Genomic DNA, 17,740 nt, shown 5'->3' on the forward strand with positions numbered 1-17,740 from the left:
AGTTATTTTGAGGGAAGAATAAATTTACACTGTTATATAAGCTGCACACAGACTACTTTTCATTGTGTCAAAGTGTCATTTTGTCAGTGTTGTCCCATGAAAAGATATACTTCAATATCTGCAGAAATGTGAGGGGTGTACTCACTTTTGTGATACACTGTATATATATATATATATATATATATAAAAATAAATAAATACTGAACACCCTTTTATTTTTCCGGTAGGTACAAACTATGCAAAACAATGATGCACATTTCCCTTTCTGTGTAACAAAAACTGAAATGAAACAAAGCCCACATTAAATAAATAAATAATACAAATAAAGCAAAGTATCCTCACAAATAAATTTGGCTGGAAAATTCCGAACCTGGCAACCCTGTAGTGACATCAACCAGGTGAGGTGAAGTGCCAGCGCCCTCTGCTGTTTAAAGTTAACATCAATTCCTTATACATGTAAACCGATTTGAATCGTTACACACGTGAATCGATTTTTAACCGTCTTGTGGTGCATCGTTACATCCCTACTTGCTAGTGTGACTTGTTATAAACAATGTAGAAAACAAACAACTGATGTCCAGCAACACTGCTTTACATGAGGATGTACAACCACAACCAAGCTAGAAGTTCTACTGCAATAAAAAGCAAAGCAAAGGATATTTGACCAAAACTATTTTATTAAGTCAGAACATGTGTAATATGTTTATGCACTCTTGGGAGTCCTGGAGCGCTTCTTCTTTACCACCATGGGCTTCTGACTCTTCAGGATGGCGCTGGCACGCCTCAGGGCAGCCTAAGAGAGAGGGAAGGATGTTAGCCTGCTTTACATGTGCACCTTTATAGAGAAATGTAATCAAGAATTTAGATGAGGACATGGCTACAGGAATGCAAAACCTAACAAGGCAATTTAACAGGATGAGAAAGCAGAGTAATCTATTCTTATGGCTTGTGTAAAAACAAATGAGAATTCCAATTAAGCACAAAGGTTAAGGTTTACAAGAGGAAAACATAAAAAGGGGGAAAAGCCCCAACCAAGCAGCTATTGCACTTCTATATAACGAGTCAACCATTGGAGTCATCTTGCTTCAGCTAAACAGCAACATTGTCCAAAGTATTTCTCAGTTCATTATAAAAATGGATAATCCTGCATTAGTGACAACGATTCAAGGATTGTGGCCACGTTATTTAAAATGTAGACGCTTAGAACTTGCTTCAGAAAATTTAAATCCAGGGCTCTTGGGTGGCACAGCAGTCTGGAATGCTAACACACCAACCGAGGAGAATTCAAACTAAAGTTCGAATCTCAGCAGAGCCACAGACACGGTCTTTTTCTGCACCTGTGCGAGAGGATGCGGAGGAGGTGTCACATGGAGCTTAGTGTGGCTCTCCGTATGTGATCCAGCTCTGTGTGGGAACCAAACACTGGCAGGTGATAAGAAGAGGCCGCAGACTGGACACATGTTGGATCAGATCAGGGGTTGTGCACAATTGAAAACTTGAAATGACTAGACTGGTATTTTAGGGGTAAAACTCAATTTACTGCAACATGAATTAAAACGCTGCTTAAATATGATAATCAGTGCATGGCACACTGGTTTAAGTTTGTAGCTGTAACAAACATTTTTTCCCCTATACAGTAGAGGAAAGGTACATGTTTAAATCTGAGAACTGTTGTATAATACTGATTAAAGGTCTGTTGTTTCAGGCATATATAATAATCTTTATATGTTGGATAGTCGATAGTAATGGGTGTCTGACAAGCTTAACATCCCCTTATTAGGTGGTGATGCATCAGTTTGACTAGGTACCCAATTCAAGACGCAACAACACTTTGTGCCTGCTTACCATGCGTAGGTCCTTCCTGTAGTTGTTTTTGCGGATGATGTTCCTCAGGCGGTTGAGAGTGGTGCGAGAGTTCTTGTTGATTGTGATCTTCTCGAACGATTTCACTGGTTTACGCTGACCTGAAACAGTTCATAATTTCAGCAACAGTTCCAATCACACTACCAACAATGACTACACTTCTAAAACAGTATGTAAGTATGAAATGACATTGTGTCAAGAAAAGGGTTATTACAAAATATTACTGAATAATTAGTTAGTTATTATTACATTATTTAAACCAATTAAATTTGAGCACAACAGTTCTGCTTTCTTAGTGATCACAGTGGGTATTTTACAAACACGGTCTCAAAAGCTGATTAACTGCTAAACCAGAATCAGTGTTCAGGTTTGTTTTTCTACTCCATGAGTTATTACACTCACGGCACCACAAAGCTATGGTAGTAGAAACATTACAAGCTAAAATTTAAGTAGTAAATACCTGCACGCTTCTTCAGGATGACGACAACACCCTTGCCATCAGCAGCTGGCTCGACACCGACCGTCTTACGGTGGATGAGACCGTTAAAACGGAAGGCATTCCTGGCCTTCAGGTTGTTTGGCTCCTAAAATAAATAGCATTTGTAGTGTAATGTGAACTATTTGCAGAATATAATACATTAACCAGTTTGTTCACACAGCATAACCTCAACTTCATGCTCAAGATAAAAACCTCAAGCTTTTTTTTTTGTCCCTTGCCAATAAAAAACACTTTGCACATAGCATAGAAATTGTAATTAATTAAGTTCATTTTGCTTCGTCACAACTGGCAGAATTACAAAGCCCTAAATGGCCATTATATTAGCTACATAAGACTAGACAAAATTGGAACCATGTTCTCAAAGCCTTTGACTGTTCAAGCAACAAACTTAGAACACATACAGTACATGCCTCCAGTAAGCTCATATGTTTTCTGTCAGAAGAACAGATAATTTGCACAATGCAGATGTTATCAAATACTGTACCTTTGTAATTGATTTAACAAAGAAGTGGTATCATATAACTGTTATATTATGTAATCCCAGCTTTTTACTGGAGCAGTCGTGACTGGCCAGCTCAGTTAGGCATACAACCTCGTATGGTTGCTAAGATCCCATACTCGGAGTAAAAACTGCAAAACACCCAAGTTATACGCTTTAAACAGTGATACCTATAGCTTATAGACAAGGTAAGGGCACCAGTAACATTAGAACACTGCACATGATGGGGTGAAATGCTGCAGTTTGTTAAATGCTCATGAGTAAAATGTCAGAATTTAATGCAGTCCTTTCACATTAAGACACCATGTCATTAGTGAGTTGCAGTTAGCTTTAGCAGCAATGCAAAGATGGACAAATATATTTCATTTAACAAGTACATTAAATAGTAACAGCAAACCAAAGAGAATGACTCATGTTGTTCATAGTTATTAAGGTCATAAGATGCAAATAAATAAGTTGTTTGTACTGTTAAGCTGTAGTCACTTTTGCTCTTGTAACCAGCTTGGTTGCCATGTTAACGTCTAAAGCTGGACAGAAACCTACACACTTGGGAATGATTTCCTATTATGTGTTAAGTACATTGATTGCTTACAGTGCTGTAGGTCTGTTTGTTCCTCTTGATGAGGAAGCTGGAGTTGTCCCTGATAATCATCCATTGCAGGTGAGACGACATGATGGCGATACCTGAAAGACAATATAGAGGGCTTAGCATGATCACACCATGCTATATCTTGTTATTACTTAAGCTGTGTTTAAATAAGGAAATAACTGTACTGGAGTCATTTCAGCAAACTTGGTGTACATGATTATAACTGAGGCATGTCTACACTGAGAAATGCATAGAAGGTTCCACTGAACGTTTTAGTCATGTCTACATTTTACATTTTCAGCATTTAGCAGACGCTTTTATCCAAAGCGACTTACAGTACTGTGACAGTATACAATACAGTCTAAGCAATTGAGGGTTAAGGGCCTTGTTTAAGGGCCCAACAGTGGCAACCTAGCAGTTTTGAGGCTTGAACCGGCAACCTTCTGATTACTGGACCAGTACCTTAACCACTAGGCTACAGCTGCCCTAGAAGTCTATATAACTGTGACTTAATATAACTATGACTTAAATCTGAAATTTAAGTGAGTTATGACGTTCAGACAGCTGAAAATCCACAAGTCGCATGCCGAAACATGGCCTTAAAGTTTTAAAATCTGTACATGTTGAATCAAAGAAAAAGCATCAAACCATGCTATCCACGACTAGTTTGAACCTCCCCACCAAAGCTGAAGTGTGACTGCTAAAAAATGAAAAGGCACGGTGTTCAAGTTCATATAAACTATTCAAATACAAATATCATATCATATATCATGGATGTAGGGCAGTTGTATCTTAGTGGTTAAGGTACTGGACTAGCAATCAAAAGGTTGTCTGTCAAAACCCAAACACTGCCAGGTTGCCACTGTTGGGCCCTTGAGCAAGACCCTTAACCCTCAATTGTTTAGACAGTATGCTGTCAGGTCTGTAAGTTGATTGGATAAAAGCGTCTGCTTAATGCCAAAAATCTAAATGTAAATATTTAAATCTTAGCTGAATCTCTTGATGGGTTGCATGCATCATCCTTTTTCTACCATAAATATATTGTAGAGATCGTCACTACAACCGACACCTGGCATCATCAATCTGATTAACTTCTGGGGCAAAACTTTATAGATCATTGCGCCTACATAGAACGCTTAAGCTCATACGTTTTATTTAAGTTACACTTTTTAAACCGTTCATATTTATATTTAACTTTAGTTTTAGGAAAACATGTATATATTCTTCGTAAAAAACCAACAGCTATTATAAAACATGGAACTATACATTACAACGTCAGCACGGATGGATATAATGTCACTAACCAGACCCAACTAGGTGTGTGTTTAGAACCCCACCAAATCCATTATAGTGCACTACACACCAATCAGACATAACATTAAAACCACCTCCTTGTTTCGCTACACACTGTCCATTTTATCAGCTCCTCTTACCATATAAAAGCAGTTTTAAGTTCAACAGTTACTGACTGTAGTTCACCTGTTTCTCTACATGCTTTGTTAGCCCCCTTTCATGCTGTTCTTCAATCGTCAGGACCCCCACAGAGCAGGTATTATTTAGGTGGTGGATCATTCTCAGCACTGCAGTGACACTGACATGGTGGTGGGGTGTCGGTGTGTGTTGTGCTGGTATGAGTGGATCAAACACAGCAGCGCTGCTGGAGTTTTTAAACACCTCACTATCACTGCAGGACTGAGAATAGTCCACCAACCAAAAATATCCAGCCAACAGCGCCTCGTGGGCAGCGTCCTGTGACCACTGATGAAGGTCTAGAAGATGACCAACTCAAACAGCAGCAAAAGATGAACGATCGTCTCTGATTTTACATCTACAAGGTGGACCAACTAGGTAGGAGTGTCTAATAGAGTGGACAGTATTTAAAAACTCCAGCAGCACTGCTGTGTCTGATCCACTCATACCAGCACAACACACACTAACACACCACCATGTCAGTGTCACTGCAGTGCTGAGAATGATCCACCACCTAAATAATACCTGCTCTGTGGTGGTCCTGTGGGGGTCCTGACCATTGAAGAATAGCATGAAAGAGGGCTAACAAAGCATGCAGACAAACAGATGGACTACAGTTAGTAATTGTTGAGCTACAACATGCTTCTATATGGTAAGTGGAACTGATAAAATGTAGTGTGTGTAAAAACCAAGAGGTGGTTTTAATGTTAGTTACCATAGAAATGATTGGAAATGGCATTAATTGCATAATGTGAACACCTATATGAATTTATATAAAAGCAAAATATACTGTTATTGGACTTAATCTAATGAAAGTGCCAGGTTGCCACTGTTGGGCCCTTGAGCAAGACCCTTAACCCTCAACTGCTTAGACAGTATGGTTGATGGGTTGCATGCATAATCCTATTGCCAAATGGATGTACCCAGTAGTGCTGAATGATACAATATTGACACCATGAATATTGAAGACATCGTCACTACAACTGACACCTGGTATCATCAATTTTACTAGCAATCTAGTCAAAAATTATTGGGATACATATATTTTTGCTTTTATGTATCATGATAATTCAAAATCTAATATGGCAATACACACATTTTAAAAGAGAACGTCAATATTAAGGTTTCTAACCAAACCAGGACATTTCTGCATTTGAAAACATTTGCCACAGTAATGGAATCTTGCTTGAAGCATGCAAAATCCAATAAAATCATGTACGGAATACTGTAACCTTATGTTAAATAAAGATCAGACGTTTGCTTACGGATTTACCAACGCTACCCGTGTTCCATACAATGCAGCAGCAAGTAGTTAATGAGTTTTGTTTTGAATGAAACTAAATACTGTCTTAAAAATTAAACCATCAGACAAGTTGAATCGTCACATGAATTGCCAAAATGTACGGAACACTGTGACATTACGTTGTACGGCCATGCCAATGCATGCTACAAGCAAGCGTGACGTAAACAACGATTACACTTAAAATATTAACGCAATTCCGTTAACTTGAACCTATAATACATACAATTATTTAATAATAATGTACGAAACTGTGCGTATTTTATGTCAGCTGCAAAAAGGAGCAAAGTGTGAGGGGAAACTACTCGCGTTAGCAATTAAGCTAACTTCAAGCGCTAGTCTCTGCTAAGCCACTCCGCGCTAGGCCTTAATACAGACCGCATTTTAAGTTAAATGTGAACAGAAACTTCATACACAACCTTTTATTCAGGATTATAACCAACTTTAAAACTTACGACTTATATAACGGCACAGTTAATGTCCTATAAATTAATAAAACGTCTTTTAATGCTTATTACATGTAACACAAGTCGACCACGTTACCTTTTCCAGCGGAGGAAGAGGGAGAGAAAGGAAGGAGTTCCGGTTCCGGCGAAAACTTTATAGATCCTTGCGCATACGAAGAAAGCTTAAGCGTATACGTTTTGTCAAATTAATACTTTTTTAAACCGTTTCGATGTTTATTTAACCTTAGTTTTAGTAAAACGTGTATATATGCTTCGTAAAACACCAACAGCTGTTTTAAAACATGGAACTATATATTACTGCGTCAGCGCGGATGGATATAGTGTCGCTACGCAGACTCAACTAGGTGTAAGCTTAGAACCACAGCAAATCCACTACATAGTGCACTACATGGCGAGTAAAGTTACCATATAAATGATTGGAAATGGCAGTAATTGCACAATGTAAACTTCTATATTAATCCATATAAACGCAAAATGTACTGTAATAAGTCTTAATCTAAATGCGTTGCGTATATTACAATAAAAACATATACATTATAAATTGTGTAGGTTGTAGGGAATAGGGATAACTACGCCATTTGGGACGTTTGAGTAAGTCACAGCTTCAGAGTCGTACATCATTTCTGAGCGACAATGATGCAGATAAAAACAAATACAATACTGTTCAGTGTCGAATTACTTGATAGTGTCTGTATGAACGCACTACAAAGGGCGCGACAGTATTTCTTTTACTCTATATGTAGTGCACTTATGTGATGGATAAAGAGGCATTTAGAATTCAGCCTCTCCTGTGCTTTCTAGTTACTTTTGTGTTTTGTATCAAATACATTTAATTAACATTTTGTTAAGAAATATGAACACGTTTTAACTAACATTATTATTTAATTTGACATTTATGAATGTAAATATAAAATAGTTTTTTTTGGTAATGTAGTAGCAGGTGAAAGTTGAATTAGCTACAAGTTTGCAGTACACATGATGGAGAATGAGGAGGATCTGGAGTCACTTGGAGAGAAATTGTACCATCTTGTCAGTGCCAAACATGCCGATATGGCTCCCAAACTAACAGGTACTGCTACACATGCATGCCATGTCAATAAGCACTAAAATGCCATGATGTTAAGCTACACGAGTAACAGTAGGCGAACACCTGAGCTCATGTGACACTCATGTGATTCCTCTGTTAGATACTTGAACATGACTGCAGGGATTTGTGTTCATTTTGCCTTTAAAGCATTTGATACGTTTGGTAGCTGGACAGTAATGCACAAACACTTTACTTAAGATATGTGACCCAGAATAAACTAACTAAACAGTCTTACTGTATCTTCATTAGGTTACACTTGATTCATCAGTTCAGGTTTAATGTCAAACACAATCATGGGCAATTTTGTATCTCATATTCACCAAACTTGCATGTCTTTGAACTGTGGGAGGAAACCGGAGCTCCCAGAGGAAACCCATGCAGACAGGGAGACATGTACGGCACAGACAGTATCTGGACTGCTCTCATATACACCAAACTTGCATGTCTTTGGACTGTGGGAGGAAACCGGAGCTCCTGGAGGAAACCCATGCAAACACAGGGAGAACATGTACCACACAGAAAGTATCTGGACCGCTCTACTTGGGAATTAAAACCAGGAGCTTTTTGAGTGGCTCTATGCTGAGTTGGTTATGAACCCACCCCTTTTTAACTGTCAGAAAACCAGAGCTCCTGGAGGAAACCCATGCAGACACAGGGAGAACATGTACCACACGGAAAGTATCCGGACTGACTGCTCTACTTGGGAATTAAAACCAGGACCTTGTTCAGCGGCGCTATGTTGAGTTGGCTATGAACCCACCCCTTTTTGTATCTCATATTCACCAAACTTGCATGTTTTTGGACTGTGGGAGAAAACCGGAGCTCCCGGAGGAAACCCATGCAGTCAAAGGGAGAACATGTTCCACACAGAAAGTATCTGGACCGCTCCACTTTGGAATGAGAACCAGGACCTTGTTGAGTGGCTCTATGCTGAGTTGGTTACAAACCCACCCCTTTTTAACTGTCAGAAAACCGGAGCTCCCGGAGGAAACCCATGCAAACACCGGGAGAACATGTTCCACACAGAAAGTATCCGGACTGCTCTACTTGGGAATTAAAACCAGGACCTTGTTCAGCGGCGCTATGTTGAGTTGGCTATGAACCCACCCCTTTTTGTATCTTATATTCACCAAACATGCATGTCTGGACTGTGGGAGGAAACCGGAGCTCCCGGAGGAAACCCATGCAGTCAAAGGGAGAACATGTTCCACACAGAAAGTATCTGGACCGCTCCACTTTGGAATGAAAACCAGGACCTTGTTGAGTGGCTCCATGCTGAGTTGGTTACAAACCCACCCCTTTTTAACTGTCAGAAAACCGGTGCTCCTGGAGGAAACCCATGCAGACACAGGGAGAACATGTACCACACAGAAAGTATCCGGACTGCTCTACTTGGGAATTGAAACCAGGAGCTTCTTGAGTGGCTCTGTGCTGAGTTGGTTACAAACCCACCCCTTTTTAACACTAAAATATTTAATGTAGAACGCAGCAAGATTATAAACGGGAGTGGTGGAAACACAGGCACTCAATAAGTATACATTTGGCCATATAGGGTAGGTGTGGCAAAACAGCTAAATGCACTGATTACAAGGGGTGTCCACATTGCCCCTTGAAGAGCTTTAGGTTGAGTGTTGGGTGCTGTGTGTGCTGCAGGAATGCTGCTGGAGCTGCCGGAGGCCGTCGTTAGTCAGATGCTGCAGGATGAGGCTTTACTTACCAAAGCGCTGGAGAGAGCGGTGGCAGCCCTACAACACGATAACTCACACACAGATCTACAACCTGCCAACAGGTGACACACAACGGGCACATAAATACCATGTATATGTTGTGCCATTAAGCTTTTAACTGTAATGTCAATGTATGTTTTGATTCCATAGTAAACCAGTATCACAGGTTGATGATGCTGACTCTGTCGCTTCTGACTCTCTGGGTGAACAGTTGTACGAGCTCATTGAACTTCTCAACACAGGACACACGGAAAAAATAACAGGTCTGTCAATTCACATTTACTTCAATGAACCAGTCGATTTATTCAGTCATAATTATTAGTTACTTGAACCCATTTATAAACACAGGCATGCTGTTGGAGCAGAAAAAAGAGGTGGTTCTGAACCTGCTGTCTGACCCTGTACTGCTGGAAAAGAAAGTCAACATGGCTCTGAAAACCTTACACCAGTGAGTGTGTAGAGTTACACAAAACCTGTGTGCATATCATATTCAAACAATTTGAACATACAGCCGATCATCCATAACATTAAAACCACCTTTTAGTTTCTACACACACTGTCCATTTTATCAGCTTTTACCATATAGAAGCACTTTGTAGTTCTACAATTACTGACTGTAGTCCATCTGTTTCTCTGCATGCTTTGTTAGCCCGCTTTTCATGCTGTTCTTCAATGGTCAGGACTCTCCCAGGAGCACTACAGAGCAGGTATTATTTGGGTGGAGGATCATTGATGGAGTTTTTAAACACCTCACTGTCACTGCTGGACTGAGAATAGTCCACCAACCAAAAATATCCAGCCAACAGCGCCCCGTGGGCAGCGTCCTATGACTACTGATGAAGGTCTAGAAGATGACCAACTCAGTAATAGATAAGAGATCGTCTCTGACTTTACATCTACAAGGTGGACCGACTAGGTAGGAGTGTCTAATAGAGTGGACAGTGAGTGGACACTGTATTTAAAAACTCCAGCAGCGCTGCTGTGTCTGATCCACTCATACCAGCACAGCACACACTAACACACCTGGAGTTTTTAAATACCGTGTCCACTCACTTTCCACTCTATTAGACAGTTGGACTAGTTGGTCCACCTTGTAGATGTAAAGTCAGAGACGATCGCTCATCTATTGCTGCTCTTTGAGTTGGTCATCTTCTAGACCTTCATCAGTGGTCACAGGACGCTGCCCACGGGGCGCTGTTAGCTGGATGTTTTTGGTTGGTGGACTATTCTCAGTCCAGCAGTGACAGTGAGGTGTTTAATGACTCCAGCAGCGCTGCTGTGTCTGATCCACTCATACCAGCACAACACACACTAACACACCACCACCATGTCAGTGTCACTGCAGTGCTGAGAATGATCCACCACCTAAATAATACCTGCTCTGTGGTGGTCCTGACCATTGAAGAACAGCATGAAAGGGGGCTAACAAAGCATGCAGAGAAACAGATGGACTACAGTCAGTAATTGTAGAACTACAAAGTGCTTCTATATGGTAAGTGGAGCTGATAAAATGGACTGAGTGTAGAAACAAGGAGGTGGTTTAATACTTTGTACTGTAACTGTTTAAACTGGCATATCTGCTTTACCTTTAATATGTAAATTTGTAGGCATAGAAAGGAGGAGTCTGATGTGAGCGACTGCTCAGAGCAAGACAAGCTGGAAGCGATCGGAGAGAGATTGTTTACTCTTGTACAAGACATAGAGCATGCACACTGCGCAGATATCACTGGTGAGTGTATACATTAGTGCTGTAAGGCCATGGGCATGTGGACACCCTTTATACCCCACGTTATCATTGACAGCAGAATAGGTCATGGTCTGCTAGGCGTGTCCCATTTAACTGTTCATACCAGCCATACAAGTCATGGAGAGCTGGCAACAGTATGCAACATGAGGTAGAGTGACAGCCAGTAACAGTTTGCAGTTCTGGTAAATCAACATGCTGTGTCCTAATTTTGGGGAATCATGTGCTGCTGCAGCAGCTTGAGGGAATTAAAACAAGGAATCCCTGCAGTCATGTTCTAAAACCTAGTAAAGATGTTATAGAAGAAAATGGGGACCAACTCTCTCCTGACCTTGTAATACCACACAGGTACAAGCACATACTGTATTATAAAGCAATGTTTTGTTGTCCATATATACATTATGGCCAAAAGTATGTGGACACATGAGCTCATCTCATTTCAAAATGTCTAGTAATCTAATAATTAAAAGGGTTGTCCACATACTATAGATTGTAATGTGTATGCTTAGCCATGTATTGCACTTCCAGGAATGTTGGTCATGTAGGTGATGTTTAATATACAGCACATTATGTATGAACTCTCTGTAGGAATGCTGTTAGAACTGGACTCCAGCATCCTGAAGCAGATTTTGACAGATCGTGTCATGCTGGAAGCAGCAGTGCAACGAGCAAAGAGTGCTCTGGTACACACACACACACACACACACACACACACACACCACTTGCTTAACAGTCTAAGACCAACATATTTTACATGTGGGTTCGGGTGGAATTTCAGCTCTGCTACCGGCAGGCTGGGCGCCTGTATGGACAATGATTGGCTCGTCGTGAGGGTGGGAATGCTCTCAATGAGGGGATTCCTCATGACTGTTGCAATTATGACCTCTGCTGGCTGATCAATGGCATCTGCATAAAAGACTGGAGATAATAGATATCGAGCCTGACACTCCGTGCGCGATACAGATCTCCATATTAAACCACTTTGTGCAGTCTGTACTGCACAAATTCTGCCAAGCTTGTGAGAGAAAAGACAGTTTAAAAATACTCTTCATGCAAGATTACAGATAAGTAAGGTATTTCACCATCTACTATACACAATATTGTGGAAAGATGAAAAGAAATCTCAGTCTGTGTAGGGCAATGCGGAAACCACAGTTGAATCACTGTTGTGTGATCCTCTAGCATTCGGACAGCAGTGCCTAAGAAACCGTTATGCTACTGTGACAAATATGGGCGCATGGGCTTGGGAGTACTTTGGAAAAATACTGTCACTGCATCAGGAAATGCAACCTGATCCTCTGTTTCGCAAAGAGAAAGCCATACGACAATTCTATAGGTTTTTTGGGCCAGAGCTTAACTCAGATAGACCTAAGGACAGTACAAATGTGTGCAGTGGTCAGATGAGTCCACGTTTCAGCTTGTTTCCGAGATAGCGATCTAGTTCTCTGTCCCAAAGACAAACAAGACCCATTCACATAACATCTGTCATGTTATGGAGGTGTATCTGAGCCCACAGTATAGGTGACTTGAATATATGTGTAGGTACCAGTGATGCAGAGACATATGCTGCCATAAAGAGGACATTATTTCCTGTGGTTATTTTATCAAGACAGTGCTAGACCTCAGAACAGAGTGCGTATGCTTGACTGGCCTTCCTGCAGTCCAGATCTGTCTCCTATTAAAAATGAATGGTGCACCACAAAGAGGACAATCAGACAACATCGACCATGCACTGTTGAGCAGCTGATGAAATAAAGAAAAATAAAGAACCCAGTTTACCTTCGTCCCTCAGGCACAGCCAATCAAACGCCTGGTAGGCGCCCGGTCAGTTCAAAAGCGCAGCTGAGATTCGAACTTGAGAGCTCCAGCTCTTGGCAGTGGTGAACAGGGAATTAGACCCTGATTAGATTAGTTTACACTTTTAACATAGATACAGGAGTCGGAAGGAGTAGCTTTCAGGTTAAAGTACAATACTAGTAATCAAAAGGTCCCTGGTTCAAGCCCCACATCTGCCAGCTTGACACTGTTGGGCCCTTGAGCGAGGCCCTTAACTCTCAATTGCTTGCAATGTATACAGCCTAAGTTGTAAGTGGCTTTGGATACAAGGAAAATATGAAATACCAGGCGGGATGAATTGTCTAAATGGTTAAGTTTACTGGTCATTCAGCTACCAGTAAAAAAAAAAAAAAAGGCTTTTGATTTAGTGTTAGGTTCAGTGTTAAATAACTAATAAATGAATATTAAAGCACAGATAAAACACACCAGAGCTGACATCTCGAACTCGTCGGTTCGAATCTCAGCTCTGCTACCAGCAGGCTGGGCGCCTAAATGAACAATGATTGGCTCGTTTGCAGGGAGGGTGCCGGAGGGGATTCCTCATAACTGATACAATTACGACCTCTGCTGGCTGATTGATGACGCCTGCACAGAGACAGAGGATAGTGGGATCAGGGTTTGACTTTTTGTGCGCAAAGCTGATCCACATATGAACTTGCATTGTGCAGGTGAAAAGATGTTGGAGGGGGCGTTTGTTAGTCACGGCTCTCCTCGATCAGAAGTGGCGGTCAACATCAGTAGAGGGGAAGCGCAATGCAATCGGGTAATTGGACATGACTAAATCGATGAGTTGGGGGGGGAAATGCTAAAAAAAAACCACAGATAAAATAGATTGTTGTGCATAGCAACCGAGATTACAGTTGATTGGACAAAAGTGTTACGTAATTGTTTATAGAATCATGAATGTTTTATGCATATAAATTGTGTCATAAATAACAATGAATTTAAGTGGAAAATCTCACTTTGTCTGTCTCTGACTCTCCTTGTCTCTCTCTGGCCAGGAGAACACTTCGGATCAAACGCAACCAGAGATGAATTAGTATAACGGTTGAAATATAAATGTACTGTATTTATGCATGAACATTGTACAAATGTGCCCAACAACCATTATTATTAACATGGAGTCGCCTACACCAAACCCCTTCCTCCACACTGTCGCCCGTGGCAACTTTACCAGCCTCAATTCGTCTAGGAAGACTCTCTACGAGAGGGTGTGGTGTGTCTGCAGGAAATGTACGGACAAAAGCGCATGTGTGAGGTCAGGCACTAAGGATGGACGGGAAGGTCTGGATCACAATAGATGTCTTTAAAGACTTGGCTTTGTGCACACAGTAAAGAGTTTTATACAACCCCAAATCAGATATTTCATGTTTTATCTGCTCAAACATCCATTCCTGCATTTCAGGCCTGCAACACATTCCAAAAAAGTTGGGACAGTAAAACATTTACCACTTTGCAGTGTTGCCATTCCTTTTCACCACACTTAAAAGACGTTTTGGCACCGAGAAGACCAAGTGATTGTGTTTCAGCTTTTATTTTGTCTCATTCTTCCTGGTCGCATTTTTCGTTTCAAAATTCTCCACACATTCTCTATTGGGGACAGGTCAGGACTGCAGGCAGGCCAGTCCAGTACCCGTACCCTCTTCTTCTGCAGCCGTGCCTTTGTGATGTGTGCAGCATGTGGTTTTGCATCGTCTTGTTGAAAAATGCATGGACGTTCCTGGAAAAGATGACGTCTTGAAGGCAGCATATGTTGCTCTAAGATCTCGATGTACTTTTCTGCATTAATGCTGCCATCACAGAAGTGTAAATGACCTTTGCCAAGGGCACTGCCACAGCCCCATACCATGACAGACCCTGGCTTTTGGAATTGTTCCTGATTACAGTCTGGATGGTCCTTTTCGTCTTTGGTCCGGAGCACACGACGTCCTTTTTTCCAAAAAAAGACCTGGAATGCTGATTCATCTGACCACAATACACGTTTCCACTGTGTGATGGTCCATCCTAGATGTCTCCGAGCCCAGAGAACTCAACGCCGCTTCTGGACATGGTTAACATAAGGCTTCTTTTTTGCACAGTAAAGTTTTAAGTGGCATTTGTGCATGTAACTCTGTATTGTAGTGCTTGACAAAGGTCCTCACCCATGTGATTATATCAGCTATTGAGTGGCGGTTCTTGATGCAGTGCCGTCTGAGGGATCAGATGATCATTTACATTTACATTTTCAGCATTTAGCAGACACCTTTATCCAAAGCGACTTACAATTGAGACAGTATACATCGCAAGCAGTTGAGGGCTCAAGGGCCCAACAGTGGCAAGCTGGCTGATGCGGGGCTTGAACCAGCAACCTTCTGATTACTAGTCCTGTACCTTAACCGCTGTGCTACCACTGATCACAGGTGTTCAGCTTAAGCTTGCATCCTTGGCCTTTACACACAGAAATTTCTCCCGATTCCTTGAATCGTTTAATGATATTATGCACTGTAGAGGGAGAAATATGCAAATCCCTTCCAATCTTTCTTTGAGGTACCTTGTTTTTAAACATTTCAATCATTTTCTCACACATTTGTTGACAAACTGGAGATTCTCTGATCATCTTTGTTCATCAAAGACTCAGCCTTTCCTGGATGCTGCTTTTGTACCAAACCATGATTACAATCACATCATTATTTAGTTTTTTCACATCAGTACCATTATCCATTTTTGGAATCTGTTGCAGGCCTGAAATGCAGGAATGGAGGTATATTAACAAATGAAATTAAGTTGAGCAGACAAAACATGAAATATCTCGGGTTCATCCTGTCTGCAATCAAACAAAAGTCAAAGTAAATGTAAGGAACCACCATGGGATAATGTTTTGTGATTATTATGTTGCAACATTCCTAGTAATGAAAATGTGAAATAAAAATTCCATTAAAATACACAGAAGAGCTAAAGAGCTCAAAAATATGTTTATTTGTATCACTGTTTCTTTTGCTTCATTATACAGTTGATTTGAAACACAATGGAAAACTCCAGGCTTCCTTTAAAGTGAGTAAGAGTAATTCTTTGGAATTACAAAAAAATCCTCATTGTTGCCATTGGAACGAGTTACGCAATCAAAATACAACAAGGGTTAGAGAATATGGAAAAATAGGTTAAATGGGTACAGTAAGCATCCAGATACAGAAATTAAAGACTGATCCAAAAGAATAGGGACAGATGTTGATCGCACACTTACTACTGTATAAATATTAATTCGGACGTACAGCCTGGGAGGAGTTGTGATTAAAAATAAAATATAGTCTAAACGCTTCTCGTTCCAACAGGAAGCCGTAATAAATATCTAAAATCTTCCAATGACCCTCGGATGAAAGCAGGCAGAAGGACCGCACACCCTGCACTGGCCACGTCCCGTCGGCACTCCCGTCCCTGGTACAAACACGGGGCTGAAACGCACGCGCTTGGGATCCATTAGAGACGTCTGACTCAAAGCTACACATCATTATTGCACTTAAAGAACACACTCACGAGAGCATTCCAGTCAATACACAGGGAAAAGAGGAAGAAAAGAAAAGAGATCGGACAGAAATGGAAATGGGTAGCACTTTAGTGTGGGTTAGGGTGATTTTTCTTCCCTGTTCGGAACATCATACACCTTGTCGAGGAAAATTCACAAACGTTGTGTTGGTGGTGAAGACTGGGAGGCCAGACACAAGCAATTCTTCAATCTTGGGTCAATAATTCAGTCTGACTGGATGTAAGAACACAGCTAGATCTGCAACCACAGATCTACTTCATTATTTCATCGTCGGGTACTCGCGCTGCCCCAACCTGCCTGGACGAGCACGAGGAGCAGCCTGGAACAGAAGAATGATCTAGTTTAGTGATATACATTGGTGGAAAAAACTTTTTAATACATTAGAAAGTGTACAAATACTATGAAGGCCAAAAGTATTTGGACACCAGTTAAGCTGAAGCTTGTTGGGCATCCTTTACCAAAACAATGGGCATTAATATGGCCGGGAAGCTGAAGAATAATCACGAGGGATCTTCAAAAGAGTTTCTGCACTTTTATATTTACGTTTTTGTATTTCCCCTCTACCACACATTACAGTGGCACTGCTATTGCTTTTAGCAAACTCAAACTCATCCTTCACACAGGTGATGAAGTAGTAATTGCAATCCAGAGCTTCAGAGTCCAAAGTTGGTGTGCTTTACACCATTGTAGCTGATGCTTTATGTTGCGCAGACTCATTTATGATTGCGTGCAGCTGTTTGGTCATTGAAGCCCAATCGAAAGAGCTCACAGAATACGACAAGCAAGTGCTGACGTACACCGACCAGGCATAACATTATGAGCACTGACAGGTGTTATCTCTTCATCACAGCACCTGTTAGTGGGTGGGATTTATTAGGCAGCAAGTGAAAATTTTATCCTCAAAGTTGGAAAAATGGGCAAGCGTAAGGAGTTTGATGAGGGCCAAATTGTGATGGCTCCCAAAACTGGAGCTCTTGTGGGGTGTTCCCGGTCTGCAGTGGTCCAAAGCAGAAACAGTTGTAAACCGGCGACAGGGTCATGGGCGGCCAAGGCTCACTGATGCACGTGGTAGCGAAGGCTGGCTTTGTGTGGTTCGATCCAACAGACGAGCTACTGTAGCTCAAATTGTTCATGCTTTT

General features: G+C 41.1%; 3 protein-coding genes across 6 annotated transcripts in view; 1 reads left to right on the forward strand and 2 right to left on the reverse strand.

The window, feature by feature from the left end:
• Positions 1–659: 659 nt before the first annotated feature.
• On the reverse strand, positions 660–6,846 carry rpl28 (ribosomal protein L28). The gene is made up of 5 exons (XM_063011225.1): positions 6,764–6,846; positions 3,454–3,545; positions 2,324–2,447; positions 1,846–1,964; positions 660–793 (listed from the first exon to the last, which is right to left on the reverse strand). Exons 2-5 carry the CDS (start codon positions 3,532–3,534, stop codon positions 704–706), a joined length of 414 nt encoding a protein of 137 aa, XP_062867295.1. The 5' UTR covers positions 3,535–3,545; positions 6,764–6,846; the 3' UTR covers positions 660–703.
• A 793-nt stretch (positions 6,847–7,639) lies between these two features.
• LOC134330942 (polyadenylate-binding protein 1-B) lies at positions 7,640–16,030 on the forward strand. The gene is made up of 7 exons (XM_063012232.1): positions 7,640–7,756; positions 9,428–9,563; positions 9,652–9,764; positions 9,850–9,949; positions 11,109–11,230; positions 11,834–11,928; positions 14,083–16,030. Exons 1-7 carry the CDS (start codon positions 7,663–7,665, stop codon positions 14,119–14,121), a joined length of 699 nt encoding a protein of 232 aa, XP_062868302.1. The 5' UTR covers positions 7,640–7,662; the 3' UTR covers positions 14,122–16,030.
• sec16a (SEC16 homolog A, endoplasmic reticulum export factor) overlaps positions 16,014–17,740 on the reverse strand; it is a 54,100-nt gene continuing 52,373 nt past the window's right edge. For all 4 annotated transcript variants that reach the window (XM_063012229.1, XM_063012231.1, XM_063012230.1 and 1 more), the window contains one exon: positions 16,014–16,920. In XM_063012229.1, coding sequence (XP_062868299.1) covers positions 16,861–16,920 — 60 coding nt within the window. In that variant the 3' untranslated portion in view covers positions 16,014–16,860. The remainder of the gene's footprint in view (positions 16,921–17,740) is intronic.

Source organism: Trichomycterus rosablanca, chromosome 16 (genome assembly GCF_030014385.1).
Source record: "Trichomycterus rosablanca isolate fTriRos1 chromosome 16, fTriRos1.hap1, whole genome shotgun sequence".
Lineage (NCBI taxonomy): Eukaryota > Metazoa > Chordata > Actinopteri > Siluriformes > Trichomycteridae > Trichomycterus > Trichomycterus rosablanca.

What these genes read in the sequence shown, in the direction of transcription:
- rpl28 (XM_063011225.1), bottom strand. Translation starts at nt 3,534, where the DNA reads ATGTCGTCTCACCTGCAATGGATGATTATCAGGGACAACTCCAGCTTC. An exon ending in ACAAACAGACCTACAGCACT is followed by an intron (nt 2,448 to 3,453) that starts GTAAGCAATCAA and finishes TATTTATTTTAG; the next exon opens with GAGCCAAACAACCTGAAGGC. An exon ending in CATCCTGAAGAAGCGTGCAG is followed by an intron (nt 1,965 to 2,323) that starts GTATTTACTACT and finishes GAACTGTTTCAG; the next exon opens with GTCAGCGTAAACCAGTGAAA.
- LOC134330942 (XM_063012232.1), top strand. Translation starts at nt 7,663, where the DNA reads ATGATGGAGAATGAGGAGGATCTGGAGTCACTTGGAGAGAAATTGTAC. An exon ending in GCTCTGAAAACCTTACACCA is followed by an intron (nt 9,950 to 11,108) that starts GTGAGTGTGTAG and finishes GTAAATTTGTAG; the next exon opens with GCATAGAAAGGAGGAGTCTG. An exon ending in AACGAGCAAAGAGTGCTCTG is followed by an intron (nt 11,929 to 14,082) that starts GTACACACACAC and finishes CTCTCTGGCCAG; the next exon opens with GAGAACACTTCGGATCAAAC.